The sequence below is a fragment of the Medicago sativa genome, chromosome 3 (assembly GCF_051527215.1).
Source record: "Medicago sativa cultivar Bolivia chromosome 3, Bolivia_mono, whole genome shotgun sequence".
Lineage (NCBI taxonomy): Eukaryota > Viridiplantae > Streptophyta > Magnoliopsida > Fabales > Fabaceae > Medicago > Medicago sativa.
In genome coordinates this window covers 28799557-28824581 of record NC_140751.1, presented here as the reverse complement: position 1 = coordinate 28824581, position 25025 = coordinate 28799557, and the positions used below count along the sequence as shown (strand labels likewise).

The 25025-nt window shown below is 36.2% G+C and overlaps 2 protein-coding genes and 1 pseudogene across 5 annotated transcripts; 1 reads left to right on the top strand and 2 right to left on the bottom strand.

The window, feature by feature from the left end:
- Positions 1-13136: 13136 nt before the first annotated feature.
- LOC146936948 (F-box/kelch-repeat protein At3g23880-like) lies at positions 13137-14746 on the top strand. 2 transcript variants are annotated; one of them, XM_085751491.1, is made up of 2 exons: positions 13138-13430; positions 13806-14746. In XM_085751491.1, the coding sequence occupies exons 1-2, from the start codon at positions 13340-13342 to the stop codon at positions 14471-14473; spliced, it is 759 nt and encodes a 252-aa protein (XP_085607617.1). In that variant the 5' UTR covers positions 13138-13339; the 3' UTR covers positions 14474-14746. The 2 variants fall into 2 exon arrangements, with proteins under 2 accessions (XP_085607616.1, XP_085607617.1); XM_085751490.1 differs by having other exon boundaries at positions 13137-14746.
- A 984-nt stretch (positions 14747-15730) lies between these two features.
- On the bottom strand, positions 15731-20121 carry LOC146936947 (putative disease resistance protein At3g14460). 2 transcript variants are annotated; one of them, XR_015030796.1, is made up of 3 exons: positions 17330-20121; positions 16546-16764; positions 15731-15993 (listed from the first exon to the last, which is right to left on the bottom strand). XR_015030796.1 is itself a non-coding variant. In XM_085751489.1 (2 exons), the coding sequence occupies exon 1, from the start codon at positions 20119-20121 to the stop codon at positions 17374-17376; it is 2748 nt and encodes a 915-aa protein (XP_085607615.1). In that variant the 3' UTR covers positions 16504-16764; positions 17330-17373. The 2 variants fall into 2 exon arrangements, 1 of the variants encoding a protein (XP_085607615.1); XM_085751489.1 differs by lacking the exon at positions 15731-15993 and having other exon boundaries at positions 16504-16764.
- On the bottom strand, positions 17760-21290 carry LOC146936946 (putative disease resistance RPP13-like protein 1 pseudogene; annotated as a pseudogene). The gene has a single exon (XR_015030797.1). The product of XR_015030797.1 is annotated as a putative disease resistance RPP13-like protein 1 pseudogene (transcript).
- Between the last annotated feature and the right edge of the window lie 3735 nt (positions 21291-25025).

Below are 25025 nucleotides of genomic sequence, written 5' to 3'. Positions count from 1 at the left end.
CTTCTTATCCATGCTTAGATCAGCATACTTTCCTGCTTGCGTTGAGTTGTACAGGGCCAAGTTTACTTTCTCTTTCCAGAAGCGTTCTTCACCTGTACTTGAGAGATCAATTCCAGAGTATTTTCCAGAGGCCTCTCTACAGAGTACAGCTTCTATCTGCCATTCCGCAATTCTTACTGGAATACCACAAATACTTGACCTGATTTCAATACCTGTAAATGGCTCAAGTCCCATTTCTTCTCTGGTCTTCCCTTCCAGTTCGGGATAAATCAACACCATTTGACTTTCTTCAGTTATAGACGCAGTTTTGTCATAAACCTTAGCCCTCACCCAGAAGTGTCTTACCAATGCTTCGTATGTTGGTCCATTCAACATCTTGAAGTAATGCATAAGTTCCTGCTTTTCATAGTAGCTTCTGATCCAACACTCATGGAAGGCGAGTGATTCAAAATCCACCGGATTTTCTATTTGAACCTGTAGTTCCCATTCTTCCAATTTCATGCTTCTTCCTTTGTAGTCATATTCAGGGATCATCCGTGAAGTAGATACTGAAACTTCTCGTTGCGAGCTTGATGATGCCATTTGATGATGATTGAAGATTTGAAGAGATGAAGATTTTAGGGTTCTAAGGTTGAGAGAATGCGCTTACTTCGCAAGAGGTTTGAGAGCAAATGTGTTTGTTGTGAGTGAGTAGTGTGTGAATTGTCAAAGTGTTAAAAGTAAAACGATTGCAATTCAAAAGAGACAAACAAACATAACATTAATGACAAAATTGGGGGCGCATGAAAAGTACTTTCAAAGATATTAAATCATCATTGCCCTTTTTAGTTATACACCAACACATACAGGCCACGTAAGAAGTTCACAAAGTAACTACCAAGTTAGTGGGCCAGAAGTTACTTTTTAAAAGGTAACTCCCAACGTTTCCACTAATTCAACTATTCAGAAGCAATAAATCCAGCTTCTGGACTTCAGATGCTGACGTCATCATCAGAAGCGAGTTTTCCTCAGAACCTCAATAAAGAGCTTCTGATGGACTACCGCTTCTGAACTAACTTCAAAACCTAAAATCCTATTCAGGAGCAAGCAAGCATTTAATCAGATACAAAGTGCATGTTCAAATTTTTCTTTATAAAATCAAATCTTTCAACAGTTAAAGGCTTAGTAAATATATCAGCCCATTGATTTTCAGTATCAATGAATTGTATATCTAAAATTCCTTTTTGAACATAATCTCTGATAAAATGGTGTTTGATTTCAATGTGCTAAGCTCTTGAATGCAAAATTGGATTTTTAGACTAACAAATAGCAGCAGTATTATCACAATAAATGGGAATACTGTTAGCAGTTATCTGATAATCTTCCAACTGATGTTTCATCCAAAGTAGTTGTGTACAACAACTTGCAGCTGAAATGTATTCTGCTTCTGCTGTAGACATAGCAATAGTTGTTTGTCTTTTGCTAGCCCAGGATATAAGATTATCACCCAGAAATTGACAATTGCCACTGGTTGACTTTCTTTCAATCCTATCACCAGCATAATCAGCATCACAGAATCCAATTAGCTTATAATCTAAGGATTTCCCATAAAGGAGTCCAAGATTAGTTGTTCCTTTCAAATACCTGAAGATTCTCTTGACAGCAGTCATATGAGATTCTCTAGGATCTGATTGGAATCTTGCACACAAGCATACACTGAATAAAATATCTGGCCTAGATGCAGTGAGGTATAACAAAGAACCAATCATACCTCTATACAGCTTCTGATCTACTTTAGCTCCTTCATCTTCTTTGCTTAAGGTGCACGTAGGGTGCATTGGAGTGTTCATCACTTTACAATCTTCAAGTTTGAACTTCTTCAGAAGCTCCTTTGTGTACTTTGATTGATGAACATAGACTCCATCTTTGCATTGATTGATTTGAATGCCCAGGAAGAACTTCAGCTCTCCCATCATGCTCATTTCAAATTCATCCTGCATTAACTCAGAAAATTCCTTGCAAAGAGATGCATTAGTAGAACCAAATATTATATCATCAACATATATTTGCACAACAAGAATATCCTTCCCAAGGGTCCTTCTGAAGAGTGTAGTATCAACCTGTCCTCTTTTAAAATCATTCTTGATTAAGAAATTACTTAGTCTATCATACCAAGCTCTGGGAGCTTGTTTCAAGCCATATAGTGATTTCTTCAGTTTAAAAACATGGTCAGGATATTTAATATCCTCAAATCCAGGAGGTTGCTTGACATACACTTCTTCTTCTATGACACCATTTAGAAATGCACTCTTGACATCCATTTGATATAATATTATGCCATGATTAACTGCATAGGAGAGAAGTAACCTGAATGCTTCCAATCTTGCAACTGGAGAAAACGTTTCAGTGTAATCAATGCCTTCTTGTTGACTATACCCTTGTGCAACAAGCCTGGCTTTGTTTCTTGTTACTTCACCTTGCTCATTCAGCTTGTTTCTGAATACCCATTTTGTTCCAATAATGTTCTTGTGCTGAGGTTTGGGTACCAGATCCCACACATCATTTCTTTGAAATTGATTCAACTCTTCTTGCATAGCTAGGATCCATCCATCATCTGAAAGTGCTTCATCAACTGTTGTAGGTTCAATCATTGAGATTAGTCCAATCATTGACTCTTCTTGTCTGAAATGTGATCTTGTTCTTCTTGGACTATCTTTGTTTCCAATGATTAGCTCCTCAGGATGTGAAGACTTGTGTTTGAATGTGTTTCTGGGAGGATCTGCTTGATGTGAGCCATCTTGTGCTTCATCAGAAGCAGCTTCTGGACTATCTTCAGACTCAGCTATCTGATCAGGTTCTGGAGTAGATTCAGGAACCTGTATCTCTGCAAAACTTTCACCTTGCTTTGAAGTTTTATCTTCAAGCTCCTTGTCATCAAATTTAACGTGCATAGATTCTTCAACACAAAGTGTTTCTGAATTATACACTCTGTATGCCTTTGACCTTTCAGAGTAACCTAAAAAGATTCCTCTTTGGGCCTTGGCATCAAATTTCTTTAGGTAGAGCTTGTTGTTCAGAATGTAACATGTACATCCAAATTGATGAAAGTAAGAGATATTGGGTTTTCTTCCTTTAAAGAGTTCATATGCTGTTTTCTCCAAAATAGGTCTAATATAGATCCTGTTTTGAACATAGCATGCTGTATTCACTGCTTCTGCCCAAAAATGTTTTGGTAAATTGTTTTCATGAATCATTGTTCTGGCCATTTCTTGTAAAGTTCTATTCTTTCTCTCTACAACCCCATTTTGTTGTGGTGTTCTAGGAGAAGAGAATTCATGGAAAATTCCATGTTTTTCACAAAAAGGTTCAAATGGCTCATTTTCAAATTCTCCACCATGATCACTTCTGACTTTCAAAATTTTTGATTCTTTTTCAGATTGAATTTGAGTGCAGAAGCTACTGAATACATCACACGCAACATCTTTACTCTTTATGAATTTCACCCAAGTCCATCTGCTGTAATCATCAACAATGACTAATCCATATCTACTTCCATATAAGGATGCAGTACTTACTGGTCCAAATAAATCAATATGGAGTAATTCTAAAGGTCTTGAGGTTGAAACAATGTCTTTGGTTTTAAAAGATGATTTCACAATTTTCCCTCTCTGACATGCACCACAGAGTGCATCTGAATGATAGTCAATGTCTGGTAGCCCTTTCACAAGTTGTAACTTACTAAGCTTAGAGATTAACCTCCAGTTAGCATGTCCCAACCTTCTGTGCCACATCCATTTCTTATCATTCACTGATAGTAGGCAAATCACCTTCTGATCAGCCAGTTCAGAAAAATTGATTTTATAGACATTGTCAACTCTCTTTCCCTTGAACACAATGGATTTGTCTTCCTTGTTGATTACTGTACAGTTGGGTTTTTCAAAAAGCACATCATAACCATTATCACAAAATTGACTAATGCTCAAAAGGTTATGTTCAAGACCATCTACCAACCATACATTATTAATTGAGGTAGAGGAATTACCAATAGTTCCTGTACCTATGATCTTGCCTGACTGGTTGCCTCCAAATTTCACATTTCCTCCCTCTTTCATTGTTAGGCTGAGGAACATGGACTTGTCTCCTGTCATGTGTCTTGAGCAACCGCTGTCTAGGTACCATGATCTTTGCTTTGGTACTGCTCTTAGACATACCTGCATCATTGACATTTTTTGATTTAGGTACCCATTGTTCTATGGGTCCTGGAAGGTTAGTACTTAAGGCTTTACTCTTCACTTCTTGTACCTTGTGCTGTGAGTTGGGTTGCTTCTGATTAACCATCACCTTAGGTTTTGGTACTTCAGAAGCAGCAACTGTCTTCTTCTGAAACTTAGACTTCAGAACCCCAGATTTTGGTTTCACCAGACTCTGAGGAATAGGTTCTGATCTTTTCAGGATCCTGACCTTTGAAGTCTTGGAATCAGATTTGATCATAGCCTTTGACTTAGAGTTCTTTGGCTTTGAAGTAATCTTAGCCTTAGAACTAGAAGCTTCAGGTTCTGATTGAACAACAGTTTCCAACTCAGCCCCTTCTGGTACAAAGAATGTTTTCAGACCTTCCTTGATGCATTCACAACAAGATTTTAGATTGTTTTTCTCAAGTTTCACCTCTGGAAAACCAATTCCTCTGCCATTGTTCTTGTAAATGCTATAAATCATAGAAGCCACTCTGCTTCTGTCAATGCCAGATATAATGAAATCTTCAAGAGCAATTTCATGGTTACTTAAAGGTTTTTCATTACACTTTTCTTGTAGCTTCTGACATAAGAACCTGAGCTGGTCTTCATATGTTTTACACATGAAGTCAAAGCCCCTAAGTCCTTGTTTAGAAGCTTTCAGATCCAATAGAGTTGATTTTTGCTGTTGTACCAAATCAGCATATTTTTCTTTTAAATCCTTCAACTCATTGGTTCTTACTTCAAAATGTGTAAGAAGTTCTTTAAGAGACTCAACAAGTTCATCTCTGGGAATTTTGGAATATACCTCGTTTTCATCTTCTGAGTCTGAATCTGATCCAGCTTCTGAAGTTGCTGTTGCTACCAACCCAACAGCTACCTTTGCATCTTCATCAGCTTCCTCTTTATCAGATCCAGATTCACTACCCAAATCATCCCAGGTTGCCATTAAACTCTGCTTAATCTGCTTCTTGAGTTTGCTTGGTTTGAATGTAGACCTCTTTGACTTATCCTTTGATTTTTCTCTTTGAAGATCAGGGCATTCAGCAATGAAGTGTCCAGGCTTCTTACAGTTGAAGCATCCCTTCTGATCTTCTTTCTTTGAGCTTCTGGAGTTACCCCTTCTGGAGAGAAACTTTCTGTTCTTCTTGGCCAGATATTGAAGTCTGTTTGAGAGCATGGCCATTTCAGCAGCATCTGGTTCAGAATCTGAACTTGACTGTTCTTCCTCTTCAGATTCAACTACTTTGAGAGCTTTTGATGACTTGCCTTTGGATGGAAGAGCTATTGATTTACTCTTCTTAGTAGTCTCATGTTCATTAAGACTTAACTCATGAACTTTGAGAGAACTAACAAGATCTTCGACACTTAAAGTGTTTAAATCTTTAGCTTCCTCAATGGAAGTCACTTTTGGTCTCCATCTGGCAGGTAAGCTTCTGAGTATCTTGCTTACATGATCAGAAGCAACATAGCTCTTCTTTAGAATCTGTAGCCCAGAAACTAAGGTTTGAAACCTTGAGTACATCTCCTCAATAGTTTCATCATACTTCATCTTGAATAACTCATACTGATGTACAAGCAGGAGAGCCTTTGCTTCTTTGACCTTCTTGCTCCCTTCATAATTTGAACAGAGAGAAGCAAACATAGCTTTAGCAGTGGATTTGTCACTCATCTTCATATACTCTGCTTTGGGTATGGCAGTGACAAGGGCTCCTCTGATAATATGATGCTTCTTGTAAAGTTTCCTCAGTTCTGGAGTATGTTTCTTCCTATCCACAGCAGCTCCTTCTTCATCAAGGACTAAATCACCAACACCATGTTCCAGAATATCCCATAATTCTTCATCCAGGCTCATGATGTAACTGTAAAAGTTGGTCTTCTACCAAGAGAACTCTTCAGCATCTCCATTGAACTTTGGAACTTTTCCAACGCTGGTTTTCTTACTATCACTATAATCATGTGAGACATTCTTATAGCTAGCATCACTAGGACCAGTAGGAGGAGGAGTAGACATGTTTATCTCAGATCTTTGACTGTTGCACGGTTAAGTGTTACACAACAGACCAAGGCTCTAGATACCAATTGAAGGTGAGAAAAAACACAAGAAGGGGGGTTGAATTGTGTTTTGAAAAAATTCTTCGTTTCTCCTAAAAACTGAACACACTGATCAGAAGCTAAGTGAGACAGCTTCTGAAGTGATAATCAGAATCTAAATGCAGCGGAATAAAACAGAGAGAGAGAAGAAGAACGACACAAAGCAATTATACTGGTTCCTTCCACAATCCGGAAGTAGTCCAGTCCCCCTTGCACTTCCAAGGAGATTTCACTATGAGTAATATCTGATTACAAATGCTCAAGCACACAAGCAAGAGACTTCCAATGCTCAAGCACACAAGCAAGAGACTTCCTGCTCAAGCACAACTGCAAGAGACTTCCTAACTAAACAAAATTACACAGAAAATTGTTTAAGGTTGAACACTTGATATACAATCAGAGGTGCTCACAATACAAATCAGATACAGACTCAATGAACTTAAGAATTTCTAAGATATGACTTTGAGACACAGAAATTCTAAGTGAATGCAGAACAATTTCAGCAGAGATTTGGCACTTGTAAAAATGTTATGAGTCTTTCGTTCAGCGTTCATGCATTGCCAAATCTCTAGGTCTTTACTCCTTTATATAGAGGTGTGAAAGAGACGTTGTGAAATTGCCAGCACACCAAAGAGTCGTTGTTGAAGCTTGATCTTTCACCAATGATCTTTTGCCTGATTTGGTTGTTGTCCTATGAATAACCAATTTGAAATCCATTCCTTATCCAAAGGAACATATATGCAGGCGAGACCGTATTCTGGAGCTGTTTTCTTGTCTTGAAGCGTGGACACAAAACAGAGTAGTGGAGAACGTGGTTGTACAATTCGTACAAAGTACAATGTCAACGCTTTCGTCCAAATTGCAAGCACAAGCCTTCAAACACCTTTGAAATGACCGTTGCAAAATTCCACTAATCCTTTGTTTGTGTTTTCGAATCCAATAGACACCTTTTGCATTGATAATTCTTCAATTCTTGAATCTTTTGCAAATCCAGTTGAGATTTAGTTTCTGGTGAAATAGCTTCTGATGAGGCAGCTTCTGATGATGCAGCTTCTGATGATGCAGCTTCTGATGATATGACTTCCGCAGCTTCTGATGATGCAGCTTCTGATGATATGACTTCTGGACTTCTTGTCTTCAGGAGCACTATTCTTACTTCAGAAGCGTCTTAACTTCAGGAGCACTATCCTTACTTCAGAAGCAACTTAACTTCAGGAGCGCTTTTTCCCTTCAGTAACAAGTTGCCTTCAGGAGCGTCCAAGCTTCAAATTTTTGTTGTTTCCTTTGCTCTTTATTTGCTCATTCAGAACCAATGATGATGTAACTTTATAATTATGGTCCTGTACACTTGAACAAATATTAGCTAGTCCAATTTACAATTTTTAATACCTTGTTATCATCAAAACTCTTTAAGGTTCATTGTTAAACACATTTTGTTCCAACAGTGTCTACCGTCTGTAACATCTCAGACGACTTTAAGCATTGCCGACTGACCCCACAAACCAACACAAGTCTTTTCATCGTGTTTTGTCCTCACTCACATGCTTACCGGGAAACTTCCCGGTAGGTCACCCATCCCAAAATTGCTCCAAGTCAAACACGCTTAACTATGGAGTTCTTATGGAATGAGCTACCGAAAAGAAGATGCATCTTGTTTATATAGGTAGTACCAACCAATTCTTATAAGCCTTCCTTCAACCATGTAGTCCCATATGTAACGCCCGTTTCGATTATTTAATTATTTTAAATGAGTTTTAGAATATATTTATATGATTAGAGTGATTTATAAGATTTTATGTGATTTATATGATTTTAGAGAAATTTATGAGACATTGTGACTTATTTTATTGTTTAATAAAATAAGATTCGAAAATAAAATAAATATTAAGTTGTGGGGTTATTTTGTGTAGAAATATATTTATTATTTGATGTAGAGATATATTTGTTATTTTGTGTAGAAATATATTTGTTATTTGATGTAGAGATATATTTGTTATTTTGTGTAGAAATATATATGTTATTTGGTGTAGAAATATATTTGTTATTTTGTGTAGAAATATATATGTTATTTAGTGTAGAAATATATTTGTTATTTTGTGTGGAAATATATATGTTATCTGGTGTAGAAATATATTTGTTATTCAGTGAAGAGGTATATTTGTTATTTGGTGTATTAATATTATTAAGTGGGAGAGATATATATTTAATTTAGAAATAAATAAGATTATAAGGAAAAGAGTAATTTTGAGGTGTAAGAGAAATTAGATGAGGGGTTATAAATAAGAGAAGTTAGGTTTAGAAAACATAGAACGTAGGATCAGTTTTTGGAGAAAACAAAGTTTAAAGAGAAGAGAAGAGAAGAGAATAGAAGAGAAGAGAAGAGAAGAGAAGAGAAGAGAAGAGAGAAGGGCTGCCAATCGATAATTCTAAGGTAAGGGTGAGACTAACTTTCAGTAATATTAAGTCTGTAATTCTGATAATTAGATTTAACATGTTGTAGGTTGAGTTTATGAGAATTTGAGAATTAGGGTTTTGAGAGAGATTTGATGATTAATGATGAAAACTTGTTGAATTGATGTAGAAATTGTGTACAGACCTTAGATAATCCATAAGATGATTATTGGAAGTAGTTTTGAGGTTAGAACCATGAGATTAGGTGAAACTTGGAGAAAATCTGCATTCTGCCCGAATTTTGATATTAAAACTGGTATTGATCGGTGCCGAATTGATCTTAGGTGTAAACACGAAAGTCGTAGGTATGGATGTTAGCTTTCTAATGCCGTTGGTCTCACGTCAAAACGATTTATAGAACTTGAGTTATGGTCAAATTACTGCACGTAGATCACAGTGAATTTTTATGGACTTTCAGCACAACTTTTCCGAATTTAAAATGAAAACTGGTATTGATCGGTACAGAAATGGTCATAGGCGTAAACGTGAAAGTTTTAAATAATTTTGTTAGCTTTCCAGTGGCTTTGGTTTGATAAGAATATAATTTTTAGTTTTTGAGTTATGATGAAAATACTCCAAGGAGGTCTTAGCGAAATTGTACGGTGACAACATTCTCTGTTTCATGTTTTTGCGTTTTGTTCATATGTTTCTGTTTTGAATTGATCTTTGTTGTAAACATGAAAGTTGTTGATAATTGTGATATCTTTCCAGTAGCCTTGGTTTGACATGAAAATATGTTGTGCATGATTATTTATGTTCTTACAAAGATGCATGATGAATTGTTGATACTTGAATACGATGATATATGATGAATTAATTGTGTGCTGTCATGTTTCTGTTAATATTATCAATGTGATATTGTTATATGAGTATTAATGTGAATTATATATGATGTTTTAAGATGCTAAGATAAGATGTTAAGACGTTAAGATGATATGAAGTTGTTAAGTCGTCGAGTCGTTATGAAGTCATCAAGTTGTTAAGATGTCATATATGTTCATGAAGTTTCTAAGACGTAAGATGTTGAGTCCATGCATACTCATTTAAAGATGAGGGCTCATGCCCTGAAGCTTTTTGCTCAGCCACGACGATGGAGCTTTTGCTCAACCACGACGATGAGGGCTTATGCCCTAGGAGTATATTTCTGCTCAACCACGACGATGAGGGCTTATGCCCTAGAATAGTACCACATGCATTTGCATTTGTCAAGATGATTTGAGAAGTTGAAGTTGCATAGTCGAGTCGAAGTTGTTAAGATGTTAAAATGTCAAGTTGTCGAGTTGTTAAGATGTTAAGATGTCAAGTTATCGAGTTGTTAAGATGTTAAGAAGTTAAGATGTCAAGTTGATGAGCTATTAATGAAGTGCTTTATGAATGATTATGATGCTTAAGATGATGAATGATTATGATGTTTATGATGACTGATTATGAAGTTGCTTATGAAGATTGATTATGAAGTTGTTTATGATAAGATGCTATGTGATTTATGATATGATGCTATGTGATTTATGATAAGATGCTACATGTTTACTAATGATGATATGTGATGATGTTTGTGATATTTATGATGATATATATGATGTTATGATTAAGATGATATATGATGTTTATGATTATTTATTATGGTAATATAAGATGAAGTTTATGACTAATGTAGGAAGATTAATGATACTAGTTGATGAAGTTTAAGTTGTTAAATGTGATTGATGAATTATATGCTTAATATTGTTGTTTGGTGAAATCTCACCCCTTTGCTTGAAAATGTTGCTCTTCGTATGGGTAACTTGCAGGTAACCAAGATTAGTTGCGGTCGTGAGTGGACTCCTCACAAGTGTGTCTTAGGTGCTCTGATACGTAACGGGATGGGATTATGTCTTTACTTTCTGTTCCTTACGTATTACTTTATGAATCTTTCAAGAATTGATGTTGAACTAAGTTTTATGAGATTTTATATCAAGGCCCTTGTGCCAAAGATTATTTAAGTTGTCAAACTATTCCGCTGCGAAGTTTTAAATATTATGTTGTTGAACGTTTTGAAGGATAAATTATTATTTATTCCATTTATGATTTTTAAGAAATGTGACATTCCGTTTTATGATGAAAAACTCTGATTTTATTTATGAAAATTTTACGTTGGGAAAACGGGGTGTTACACCGTACCTACACGGCCTCAGGATCCCTCTCATTCCGGTGTGATTTGGTTCCTCTATAAGCTGTCGAGACGTTGGGAAAACGGGGTGTTACACCGTACCTACACGGCCTCAGGATCCCTCTCATTCCGGTGTGATTTGGTTCCTCTATAAGCTGTCGAGAGCCGCTCATTGTCGTGCCTTGTGCACCGGCGATCACTCCCCTGCTCTCGTCAGCTGTGGGTGTTACATGCCCACCAGCTTCCGCCTGGTTCGTCCCCGAACCACACCATACTGGGAAAGGTCTGCTCTGATACCATTTGTAACATCTCAGACGACTTTAAGCATTGCCGACTGATCCCACAAACAAACACAAGTCTTTTCAGCGTGTTTTGTCCTCACTCACACGCTTACCGGGAAACTTCCCGGTAGGTCACCCATCCCAAAATTGCTCCAAGTCAAGCACGCTTAACTGTGGAGTTCTTATGGAATGAGCTACCGAAAAGAAGATGCATCTTGTTTATATAGGTAGTACCAAACAATTCTTATAAGCCTTCCTTCAACCATGTAGTCCCATACCTACACGGCCTCAGGATCCCTCTCATTCTGGTGTGATTTGGTTCCTCTATAAGCTGTCGAGAGGCGCTCATTGTCGTGCCTTGTGCACCGGCGATCACTCCCCTGCTCTCATTAGCCGTGGGTGTTACACCGTCACCAACTTTGAGGCTCCAATCACCAACAATCGACAAATAACCTCTCACACGAAACAAGCACTCACATTTAACCGAACCAGATATTTTGCACCTCAACAACTTCTTGTACTCGATATATAAACATCCTCTTTTGCATATCACTGTAACAAATGCATTTATGCCATTTCCACCTTTATCTGATTAACCGATAATGGTTGAAAATCCTAGCTTCCTTGCTATCTCTCGAACCCACTCCAACAAATCGTTCTGTACAGCAAACTTTTATTTCGTGGTAAAATGTTCTCGGTGATCAATAGAAACAACAACATTTAGATGTATAACAACCGGAAGAGCATCCTCTACTTCCGCATCGCTTGAAGAAATGTCAACTTTCGGTGGAGGATCCTCGACTTTGGCATTTCCGGAATCATCTATAACTTCAAGAGCAACAACCGGAAACACAATAGGTGCTTCAATCTCAAGTGGCAATTCATTGGAGACATCAACGGGAACATCCATTTCTGAAATAGTGCGAAAGCATGGTCAGAAAATGCAACCAGTTTCTGCACTGGTGGTTTTCGGATTAGAAAATCTGAATCACCTTGCTGATTTTCAGATTTTAGAATCCAAATAGTGCCAGTATAGACTCATTGACGTGATCAAAAGGAAAGTGCCTATAAATCAAATGAGGGAAGTTTTATATAAACATTACCTTTGCATTCAGACAAAAACAATGTTGTAAAATCCCCTTGCTGACTAGATTGCTACTCCATCACTTTTTCGCCCAAAATGGTGTGTTTTATGAGGTATAGGGAGTGTTTAGTGATAAAGGTGGTGAACTTCTGCTAGGTCCTGGGCACACCTTATATATTCAGACTTTTTCGATTATACAATTCAAAAGTTTCCGATAGTTTTCCTGCTTTTTTAAAAGTGGACATTTCAGAATAAACATTCCGAAATAGATAAATAAAATTCAGATTATACAATCCGAAGATGGTTTCACCCTACTCTTGTTAAGAATGACTCTCAGTTATGATGGCCTTTAGTTTTTGACACTTTTCGGATTTTAGAACCTAAACTGGTTTTAGATTATAAAATCCGATCAAAGGGTAATTAAAAATAATAATAGAATGCGCGAGAATAGCATAGGGAGGGAAAAGTAAAAGCCTTGTCAAACTATTTCCAGTCATATTGAGAAACAAAGTGACGTTGGAGAACTTGCTTCACATTTTCTTTTGATCACAAGTGATTGTATTAGGCGCAAAGGTATAAGTCATCATTAGATGTGAGAAAATACGATGTCACATGTTTTATTATGGGTGGCTAATCTTTGAAGTTATTAAACACACGATGAATTTTTCTCTTTTATTGAATTTTCTATCTACACAAGAGTTAGTGATGGAAACATGACACACACGACTTTGATTCCCATTTCCAGAATTTCAACTATTTACATGTATTTAATCATTTTTAATTTAAAAGTGACATGTTGGGTTGGCTTTCACGCAATGTTTACTGTTTTTTCCTTTGCAATATATAAATAATGTTCGTTGACTTAAAGGATTGACCATCACATTCATGTATGAAGAGTACTCAACAATGAACTTGTGAAGAGTACCAAAGAAGGATTAAATATCATTGAGCTCTCTATTACTACTTCGTCACCAACGTAGTAAATACTATATATATTACCATCCTACAAATTAAATTAGTAATCCAAATCAAAGAGAAACAAAACAACAATTGCAGAGGAGGAAGGCAAATGGAGAAGAAGACCTATCTGCCTCATGAATTGATCATACAAATCATGTTGAGGTTACCAGTGAAGTCTCTTATACGTTTCAAGTGTGTTTGTAAGTCATGGTTATCTCTTATCTCTGATCCTCACTTTGCAAAATCGCATTTTGAACTTTCCACTGCAACACACACTAATAGAATTGTGTTCATGTCAACTCCAGCTCTTGAAATTCGATCAATAGATTTTGAAGCATCGCTTAACGATGATTCTGCTTCTACTTCACTGAACTTGAATCTTACGCTTCCCGAATCCTATTCTAATCTTGAAATTAAAAGTTCGTGTAGAGGATTTATAGTTTTGACTTATTCTTTAAACATCTACCTATGGAATCCATCCACTGGACGTCACAAACAAATACCTTTTCCTCCTTCCAATTTAGATGCAAAATATTTATGTTGTCTATATGGTTTTGGTTATGACCATTCAAGAGATGATTACTTGGTGGTATCGGTGTCCTATGATACGAGTATAGACCCAATAGAAGATAATATTTCATCAAATTTGAAGTTTTTCTCATTGAGAGCTAATACATGGAACGAAATTGAGTGTCCTGGATTGGTGAAGTATACTCACTTCCCTTATTATATGGACGCGAATGATGATCCCAAAGTAGGGACGCTCCTTAATGAGACTATTCATTGGTTCTCTTTTCGCCATGATTTATCAATGGATGTTATTGTTGGCTTTGATTTAGTGGAAAGGAAACTCTTAGAGATGCCTTTTCCAGATGGTTTTGACCATGAACCTATAGATTGTGATTTGTGGATATTTGGAGAATTTCTCAGTCTTTGGGCTATGGGGGATGAAACAATTGAAATATGGGTTATGAAAGAGTACAAAGTGCATTCATCTTGGACTAAGACTGCTGTCCTATCTATTGATGGCATTTGCATTCAGTATGATCCCCCAATATGCTCTACAAAATGTGGTCATATTATTGGAACAAATGGTGGTACTGGATTGGTGAAGTACGATGGCAATGGTCAGTTGCTAGAGAATCGCTCATACTATAACGAACCAAGTGCACCCCTAGTGGCTATGTATACAGAGTCTCTGCTTTTAATCCCTGGTGACAATGAGCAAATTGAAGAAGAATGAGGTTGTGAAACATTCTTCTTCAATTTTTCTCGATATTTATAATTATATTGTATTATAAACTCTTGGGTGGCTGCATTTGTTGGGTAATATGTGTTTGGTTTTGTTTGTAATATGATCCAGTATGCTACATGAGCTAATGTAATGTGTTTACTAGTCAAATATTTGTAATGTTCATTAAAAATGTTGACAGTTTCGTTTGTGTGATTCACAGTTAATTATACATGTGTAACTTGATTGAGTTTTAATGTATATGTTGTGTTACTTTGTTTTCAATTGTTTTATAAGATAATGATAGTTTATTTGATCAGTTTATGCATATTGAGCAAGAACAAAACCAGAATTGCACAAGTCAATCTCAAAGCACTTATTTAGATACTTGATCATGGCCATATATATTTGAATGAAATAGAAGGTTATTTTCTCTAATTCTCTGGACTACAATAACTTTGGCCCTTGCCAATTGCCATTTTCTTTGTTTCAAAATAGGAAAAAAAAAATATTTCAAATTAATGAGCTTCACATGAATTTACAAGACTTTTAGATCATAAGATACATACAAGTGAAGTCACCCCATGATCGAAAATAGTGCTACAGAGTGATGTCGAGTTTGATTCTTGTTGTGTGTATTGTACATTCTTCAAGGGCTGTAGTTCCAAGGGTTCTGTTAAAGATATAATATAAAACTGTTCATGTGTTTTCCACCTAAAATAGCTCAAGCTTTTTGAATTGAATGATTCATGACAAGTTCGTATGAGCTGAGTATGCTTGGACATCTATAAACATAAATAGTATTAGACAGACAATCTGTATTTTGTGAGCGTAGGAAATTGATCAAAGAAGGGGGCATCGATCAATCTTTACTTTGTGACCAACTTGTATGAAACAATACCCGATGATCGCGCTATTCTCAATTAGTATACCAGATTCCGTCGGTTGTACAAATTTCACGACCAACCTCTCATATATCACTTGAAAAATTCATTAATTTCCAGCGGGAATTATAATAGGGAATCTAGCTATTGGATTCGGTTGTTTGTAATGTATATTGAAGCATATGCTGTGGACAGAATGTCGAGCTGTGGATGATTGTAATCAGCTATGCTTTTGTTCTTTCTTAAAAGTTTCATTGATATATGGTTGTAGCACAGAGAATGAACATTGGCTTCTTGTCAATTTAATATTGGAGTGCCCTTTCTTACATTTGAAACTTACTTCCTCTAATAGAAGCACATATTATAGTTTTGCATACATGTCTTATAAAAACATTGATTTTATTAATCGGCGAAAATTTACTATAACAGCATGAGGTACGAAGTTCTGCACTTGCATGTAGGAACAAAATAGAACACAAAACCGAAAGATACAGCAGCTCCACGACAACAAAAACAAGCACACTAGACAAATGGAACCAAAAGAAGGAGAACACAAAATGAGGCACAAAGCTGAAATCAGAGCCAGCTATAGTGAAACACCAAGCTCCACGAGAAGCCAACGGGATCCTAGGCAATGAAATCCAAAGCCTGTCGGACAAAACCATTCCATCAAGATTCAAGATAGCAAAATCAAATAGAGGCGAAACAAGCACACTTTGACACATCAAGATCCACCAAATTTTCCAAATAGACCAAAGATCACAAAACTGAGCTTGACAGATCAGAAAACCAGAAAAGAGAACACAAGTTCATGAAAAATCAACCAAGCGAGCCAAAAGACTTACAGCAGCAGACTATAACAACTGTGGCTTGCAAAGTGAAACAAAGGTTTTCAGTTACCGTTGTTTATAAGAAAATGTACCAAGTTTATATTTTCAAATCAACTGTTTTCATTAGAATTGTACATGTGCAAAACCAACTGAATTACTACACTATGAACCAAACTGAGCTGAAATGATTTTGAAAAGTTCAAAATCTGAATCTTTAGTTTTTAAGTACTTTAAAAATTGGCTTTAAAAGTTCATAATGGATTTTAAAAATTAAAAAATTGAAGTCCCACACAACAAGAACAATAAAAAAATTAAGTAGGACTTGGAATAGATTTGAAACGTGAAGTAAATGGATTCAAGAATTACGTACTGCTTAGTAGTATGTCTGACTGACTCATGCAGGTTATGAAGGACATAAAAAGGCGCATTCAATGATAAGAAAATCCGATCTTGTGGAATTCAATGGAAACCATACATTTGGCACCTCTCAAACATTTTTACAAGAAGAATCATGACAGTAATAACATGTCCCACTTTTGTCTTCAATTCATCATGTGAGCTGATTTTCATCCATTTAGGTCTCGATTTCCTGAAAGGAAGACAGAAGAGATGATATATAAATTTAATTTCTTTTTCAATATTGAAATATACGAGTGACGATTCAATTAATCAAATTAAAATTTGCTAACAGTTTGCACAGAATGAATGAGCCAGGAAGTGAAATTTTTTGGCGATTTAGAAAAAGTAGTTAGACAATATAAGCAAGGAAACTAGTTCGTAACAAACTTAAAAAATACAGAAAACTGATTTCTATATCGAGAGGTAATAACTTTGGCTATCTGTTGCAAAGAATGTGCTGAAAGAGGTTAAGAAAATTACTTTATAAATTGTTCTTCAGACAATTCCATTCAGATTCCAGATAACAAAAACAAATAATTCTCTTTATGTTCACAAGCAAGCACATTTCATAGCAAATCATAATGACTTATTCCAGCTCTGATAAATGTAACAGTGTGTTACTTATCAAATGAGCATATAGTAAACCTCATACATAGATCATTGCTGTGGAAAATTTACTATGTCATAGTTACAGAGCTCTTTAGATTGTACAAAAGTGAAATTATTTTGACTAGAGAAGTTAAAGAAAAACGTACTTGATACGAGAATGCAACTCTTCCTTCTCTCGCTTTATCATGGCTCATATTGTGACTAGGCCGTCTATTTTTATGACAGGTATGTGAGCAATTTTGGACCAATGTTCCTTCCTTTTATACCTTTCTTCTAACAAAGGACAAGATTGGATGACCAGCACATTAATAGAGTCAGGGAGGCTGTGTTCTGGTAACGACTCAAGATTTTTACAATCATACAGCCTTAGTGATTTCAGAGAGGAAGGAAGGCTGTGTTCTGGTAATGACTCAAGCTTTTTACAATCATGAAATTGAAGTGATTTCAGCGAGGAGGGGAGGAAATTTTCTGGCAATGACTGAAGCTGTTTACAATAATGAAAGTAAAGATTTTCGAGAGAGGAGAGGTGTTGAAGTCCATTTCCAGCAAAGGACTTCATTTGGAAGAGAAAAACAATTTTGAGATCCACAAGGGAGATCGGTAGCAACATCTCATTTAACAATGTGTCAACAATATCATCACCACATCCAATACTTAAGCTTGAAAGAGCAGTGAGGCCTTGGAGACCCCATTCTGTTACAGACGGCGTTGTTATTGGGGATATAATATCAATTGATCGTAATTTGGGAGGTAGACAAACTTCTTCACAAAATGACAACTTTAGACATTCAAGAAACAACTTTTCAAGAGCAGTGAGTGTGTCCATCCGAACATTAACTTTAAGTGATTCAATTGAGTCATGGGATATGATTTTAAGTGATCGGAGGCTTGACTGCCGACGTGGAGGACTTTCTAAAATAAAAATCAAATCCAGACTCCTACAATCACAAATGGTAAGGCTTTGTAGCGCAGGGAAACCGTCAAGTGGGAATGATGTAAGCTCACCACAGCTAGCGCATAAATACAAACTCTCGAGCGATGTGTAATTGACCCACATTTCAGGAGGCATGAATGACAACTCCTCACATCTAAAAATAGAAAGTGACCGCAACGAAGTAGGAAGGCCATCCACCGGAAATTTTATGGGAGACTGAATTTCATAGAGTTCCAATTCTTGAAGACATGTGCTGCTCAAAATCATTTTAGGCCAAGAAAATAGACCCAAAAAGCTAGTGATCGTTACACACTGTAGAAGACACGGGGAATCACTCTCAAGCAACGGCTGTTGCATTCTTTCAGCATGCCCTTCTAAACTTAAATGACATGTAATTTTCATTTCTTTTATTGATGACAGCCAATGCAAAGTAGGTGGTGTTTTCAATAGATGATCACACCCTTTGATTTCAATTTCTTCTATGGAAGAAAGGTGACTTGGCAAATGTCGCCTAAGTTCATGACAATCATGTAACTTCAAAGATCTAAGACGAGGAAAGGCATAATTGTTGCCTTCAAAGGGAAACCACTCCTTCAAATTTGGCATGTCGTGGAGTTTCAAATACTCAAGGGATGGAAATGGTTGGAAGGAAGAACTGGAACCTTCTCCTTCTCTTACAAAATAGAACTCTGGGCCAATTGTCTCTATTATCTTCATACCATATATTTCTAGATCCTTGAGAGATGGTAGCTGACCTAGTGGTGGAAGTGTCGCACAATAGTCACAATTACTGATGCAAAGGGACACCATGTTGGAAAACAAGGAATCTCCCAACCAACTCGGAAAGCTTGTCCCGCCATACAAGTCAATTTTCAGGCTCTTCAGGGTCATTGGTGGTTGCAACAAATCAAGCACAACTCTCACTTTTAGAGAATCTTCACTGTGTTTTCCCCATAGCAACTCCAACTCTTCAATTTGCTCTTTGCTTTTCAGGTTGGCATCGTGTGCCTCCTTGACATCGATGACATTATGCAGGTTATTGATGGTAAGTTTTCCTTGTAGGTGTGAGAATTTCTTAAGCTCTTTGATACCTAACCCTACTTGTCCCTTCCCCACTACAAAAACAGTTAAAGTTTGAAGGTTTTCTAGTTCACCAATTTCTATGGGCAACTCTTTTAGATCAGTCCCACTTATGTCAAGATGACGTAAATTTACTAAATTTACCATATTGATTGGCAATTCAGTGAGATCACAACAACCGCATAAAATCAAGGTTTGCAAATTGTAAAGGTTACATGTGGTATGAGGCAAGCTTTTGATTCTTGTGAAGGAGAGATCAAGATACCGCAACTGCACCAAGTTACCAATTGAATCTGGTAGCTTTGTTATGTTTCCATAACCTGATAGTGATAACATGCGCAAAATTTTGAGTGTGGGTATCAAATCATCAACCACCTTGATGGATAAGTAATTTCCTCCTCTCCAAAAGCATGTGGGAAGGAAGCTTCGCAAGAATTTGAATCTGTACAAATTCTTAAACTTCGTGAAATTGTCATAATATTCTTGGTTATATGACAAATGACGGACATTTTTAGAGATATTATCACATTCAAGTTTGCAACAACTTTTGCCAGATATGAATGTCGCTAAATCGCTGACAAGGTTATGCATGACATACTTTTCTCTCTGCGTACCATCATATGATTGTTGAATTAACGATCTAGATAACAATTCAGCAAAATAGTCATCACCAACTTCCTCCGCTGCTTTTTCACTTTGAGAATAATCAAGGAAGCCTTCTGCCATCCACATCCAAACCAATTTCTTCCTATCAAGTGGGTAATCTTTTGGAAAAATTGAGCAATAGGAGAAACATCTCTTCAAACGCGATGGAAGGTATTGATAACTCAAATGCAAAGCGGGCATAATTGTATCATTTCGTAAGTTCCATATATCGCTATTAAGTATTGCAGTCCACTCCATTTCACCTACCTTTGAACGCATAAGTCCTCCAAGTGTTTTCGCAGCTATTGGCAATCCATCACATTTTCTTGCAATCTTCTTCCCAATCTCTTCTAGGTTTGGGTATTTACTGCAACAATAGTCTTCAGCACCAAATGCATGCTTCGAGAGTAATGACCAACACTGTTCATCAGATAGAGGTTCTAATTTATGAATTGGAAATGTGCGTGCGACCTCTGCAACTTTTTGTTCGCGTGTTGTTATGATCACCTTGCTTCTAGTTTCTCGGTTATTAAGGGTGCTATTAACTCTTCCCAGTCAATATAATTGTCATTCCATATATCGTCCAACACAAACAAAAATCTTCTATCCATCAAATGTTTCATTAATTCAACTTGAAGGATATCAAGATTATTGCTTTCCCAGACCTTTGAATTGACAGATGTTGTATTTCTAACAACACATTCAAGGAGAGATTTGGTTATTCTAACAACATCGAAATCCTCCGATACACAAACCCATGCCTTGAGATCAAAATATTGTTTAACTTTTTCATCATTGTAAACAAGTTGAGCGAGGGTCGTTTTACCGACACCTCCCATACCCAAAATTGCAACAACACCTAACTTATTATTTCTGTCCGTGCCATTGTCTGATACCAGCACATCAATTAGTCTATCCTTATCTCCCGTCCTACCAACCATGACAGATTCATTCACCACAGAACTTGAAGGTGTTCTATGAGAAACTCTACCACTTTTAGTTTGCAAACCAAGGATATCTTTATGTTGTGCGAAAAGTTGCAAGGTTTCACACATGATCTTCATCTGGGAATTGATCTCTCCATAGAAGTTTTTAAAAGGAGATGAAAGGAAGTTCCACACCTGATTAGTTTTGTTTCCAGCTTGTTTACTCTCCATCTTGCACCGAAGAGAGTCATAGCTGATCTGATTGAGCAGATCCTCGGCATCAAAGACAGCATCTTTCAAGTCATCAAGCCATTGTTTGACAGCAGGATTGTTGATCTGCTTCTGCTCGGCATCATCTAACACAGCCTGAAGAGTGAGCAATGTTGTTTGTAACTGCTTCAATAGTGAGACATTGAGCTTAGTGTTTTTGATGTAATCAAGAAACTCTTTTGAAGCAAGTTTCTCAACTAAGGTTTGAACAGTTGCAGAGAGAAAAGAACCTCCTATCATAGTTGCAGCCATCTTCTATTGCTTTTGTTAAAGCAAAGTAGCAAGGAAGGACTTTGATCTAAATTTTGAAGAAAATTAAGATCTATGCAGATTGAGAAAACTCTCAAGTAAATTGATTAGTACTACTTTTTGATACAAGAAGAGTAGCATGTGAGTGAATGCATAGTATTATTAGTAGTACTTGTTTGTTGGGTAAAAGACAAAACTAGAAAGCTGGATAGCAAAGCTTACACTTGACAATATAATTGATAAAAAGAAAAATTGCACACTTGCTTAAGGCAATTGGCATATTAAAAAAAAGCAAATTGAAAGACTCAAGAAGACTCACATGTGAAAGAAATTGAAATATGCAATTTTCAGTCAAAAGTCCTTTCATATACTAGTATTATATTCCCTATTTTCCTATCGCATGTGTTAGAAAGAGTGTATGTCGATAAGTATAACATTGGTTTTGATATACCACAGGATCTGCAACATATGGTAAATCCTACTATAATACATAATTGTTGAATTGTATATATTAGCATAATTTAGAATTTGAAAATAATCAAATTGTAAACTTACATGTATTGAATTGGGATTTCAAGAGATTTTAAAAGACTTTTTAACTATAAAACAATCTTGTGGTATTCAATCAAGACTTTTTTAAAATATAAAAGAATCTTTTGGTATTCAATCAAGACAATCAATATTTTTTATTCAGGACCACGAAATCCATTGGTATTCAATCAAAATTTCTCATAACTTATAAAATGTCTCTTGGTATTCAAAAATATAAAGATTTTGATGGATTCTTTGAAATGGTGGATTTTGTGAGACTTTTTAGTTAAAAATATGAGAACATCACTTATTTAACAACCTCACAACTACTTGTGTGAGACTTTGTGAGACTCTCACAATTAGTTATTTGTGTCATGTTTTGCCTCTTCAACGAGACTTCTTCCTGGCAACTTTTTCTGGCTTTCTTTCTCGTGGCCTTCTGGTTGTCTTTCTTCATTTTTCCAGTTTTTTTTTTTTTTTTTTTTTTTTTTTTTTTTTTTATCGTTGGCCCTCATTTTATTTGTCTTTTTATCATGAAACATTTTTTTTGGTGGTGGCCGAGGTTCGAACCCCGGACCATATATTATGCATTGTCCAAACCAACTGAGCTAAGCTCACGAGGACTTATCATGAAACATTGCTTCTCGATAACAGTTTCACAAGTTAAAAAATTCAATCCATTAATTTCACTTATCATCGATGGTGCTCTTTAATTATAGTAGCTCCTCCGTGACGTAGTACTCTCTTGTGCTCTAAGAGGATTCGCCAGAAAGCCCTTTCACTAGATATATTTCATCATGTATACAATTCTTAGTTTTAGAATGTAAAGTGTATACACAATACTAGGAAAATAAAAAACACCCTTGCAAAAAATTCTCAACACACAAACATTAGGAAAACTCAAATGACTTCTCTAATTTCAAACACAAAATGAGGGCTGACAAATAATTTTTTTTTTTTGAAAGATTTGTTAGGGATGACATAATTTTAAATATGTAGAATTGAATTTTGTGGGAATAATTTGATTTTTAACAAATAAAAAATGTGTATTGAGAATAATTTGTTAGAGTGTTTTTTTAGTCCCTTAAAATCTTATAAAATCCATAAAGTCATTTCAAATTCTATAAAATCTTATGATACAAATCCTTTGAAATCCAAATTACAAATCTCGATAGTCTTTTAAAATCTTAAAATTAAAATTTTAAATAGTCTTTTAAAATCCACTAGACTTTTTTCATTGAAACAATATTATCTATCTATTTATCTTTATCTTTATTATATTAAATGTTATATAGTGTTGCTAGTAACCCTAATTAACCTAATCATATTAAATGTTATATAGTAGCTGTAATTAACCTAATCCCGCCCTTTTTGACTAGCTTTAAAAATCTTTATAAAAAAAATTACTTACAGGAAGTTAAACCCGGTTGCAAATGGTCATCCTCAACAATTTTTGCCACTAAGCCATACAAGTTTTTGTTGAATTACATCTCATCAGCAAACATCTAATTTTTGCCTGGACTGTCTATTTTGTCACATATTTTTGGCCACAAAATTCCAATTTCGCTGATCTGCTCTTATCTCATATCTCTACTTCACCACTAGAAATATAGAACTTTGGTGGTGCATATTTATAAATCTATATTCACAACTCTTATCTATATGTTACATATCAACTCACATCTCTACTTTCATTTCAATTTTGCCCTCCATCTTATACCACATCTCTACTTCACCACTATACATGTGAAGCTTTGGTGGCGTACATCAATTCTTTTTGTTCTCCCACTCTTATCACACATCTCTACTCATAACCATATGTAATGAAATCATACGATGTTCAATTCGCTCTTGCAAACGAGTCCTTAAAAGGGTTTCCATATCATCATAAGAAGAAAAATTTCTACCATTTTATCATCAAGTCTTTGTATTCGGAGGATATATATTAATTCTAGCTATTTGGTAAAATTTCTATCATTCTATCATTAAGTCCTTATGTATTGTGTTTATTTACGCCATAATTCTTTTAGCAAACCTATTATATGTACTTTTTATTTCCAGGTGTTGTGTTATCATGGATTTGAGTAAATTGTGTTGTCGAAGACTCTCTAAAATTACCATGAGATCGTCTTTGAAGGAAATCAATTCCGTGCCTTTCATTGATAATGATCAAGAGTACATATAGTTACAATAGGTAGAGTCAAACCTAGGAAAGTAATTACAAAATAATGGAGAGTAATTACCTAATAATAACTAACATAATGACTGACATAATTACATAAAGTCAAGCAATAATTACTAACATAATTACATAAAGTCAAATATTCTATCACACCCCCGCAGTCGAAGCGGGAGGTTCAGAGACGCTTAGACTGGTCCGAAAATCATCAAAAAGAACTCGAGGTAGGCCTTTGGTGAAGATGTCAGCAATCTGATGACGAGAAGGAACATGAAGGACGCGTGCCTGGCCACGCGAGACCTTTTCCCGAAAAAAGTGAATGTCCATCTAAATATGTTTAGTACGTTGATGTTGCACTGGATTACCAGAAAGGTAGATGGCACTAACATTATCACAGTACACCAAAGTAGCTTAGGAAAGTGGGTAGTGAAGCTCTAAGAGAAGATTGCGAAGCCAACACGATTCAGAAACCACATTAGCAACACCCCTGTACTCAGCTTCTGCACTGGAGCGAGAAAGTGTGGGTTGTCGTTTGGAAGACCAGGAAATGAGGTTGTCACCAAGAAACACACAATAGCCAGAGGTAAAACGACGGGTGTTAGGACATCCACCCCAATCAGCATCAGTGTAGGAGATAAGTTTCTCAATAGGGGATGGATAAAGATGCAAACCATAGTGTAGGGTGCCCTGAACATAACGCAGGATGCGTTTGAGGGCAAGCATGTGGTCGGTGCAAGGGGCATGCATGTGAAGACACACCTGTTGGACAACATAAGAGATGTCAGGTCGGGTGAAAGTAAGATACTGCAAGGCTCCTGCAAGACTTCGATATAGAGTAGGATCGTTATATGAAGTGCCGGCGGTGGTACTGAGCTTCTGTTTGGTGTCAACTGGAGTAGCAGAAGGTTTGCACGAGGCCATGCCTGCTCGAGCAATAATATCACTAGCATAAGTACTCTGGCTGAGGAAGATTCCACCATCATGTCTAGTCACGGAAATGCCCAAGAAGTAACTCAGTGGACCCAAAT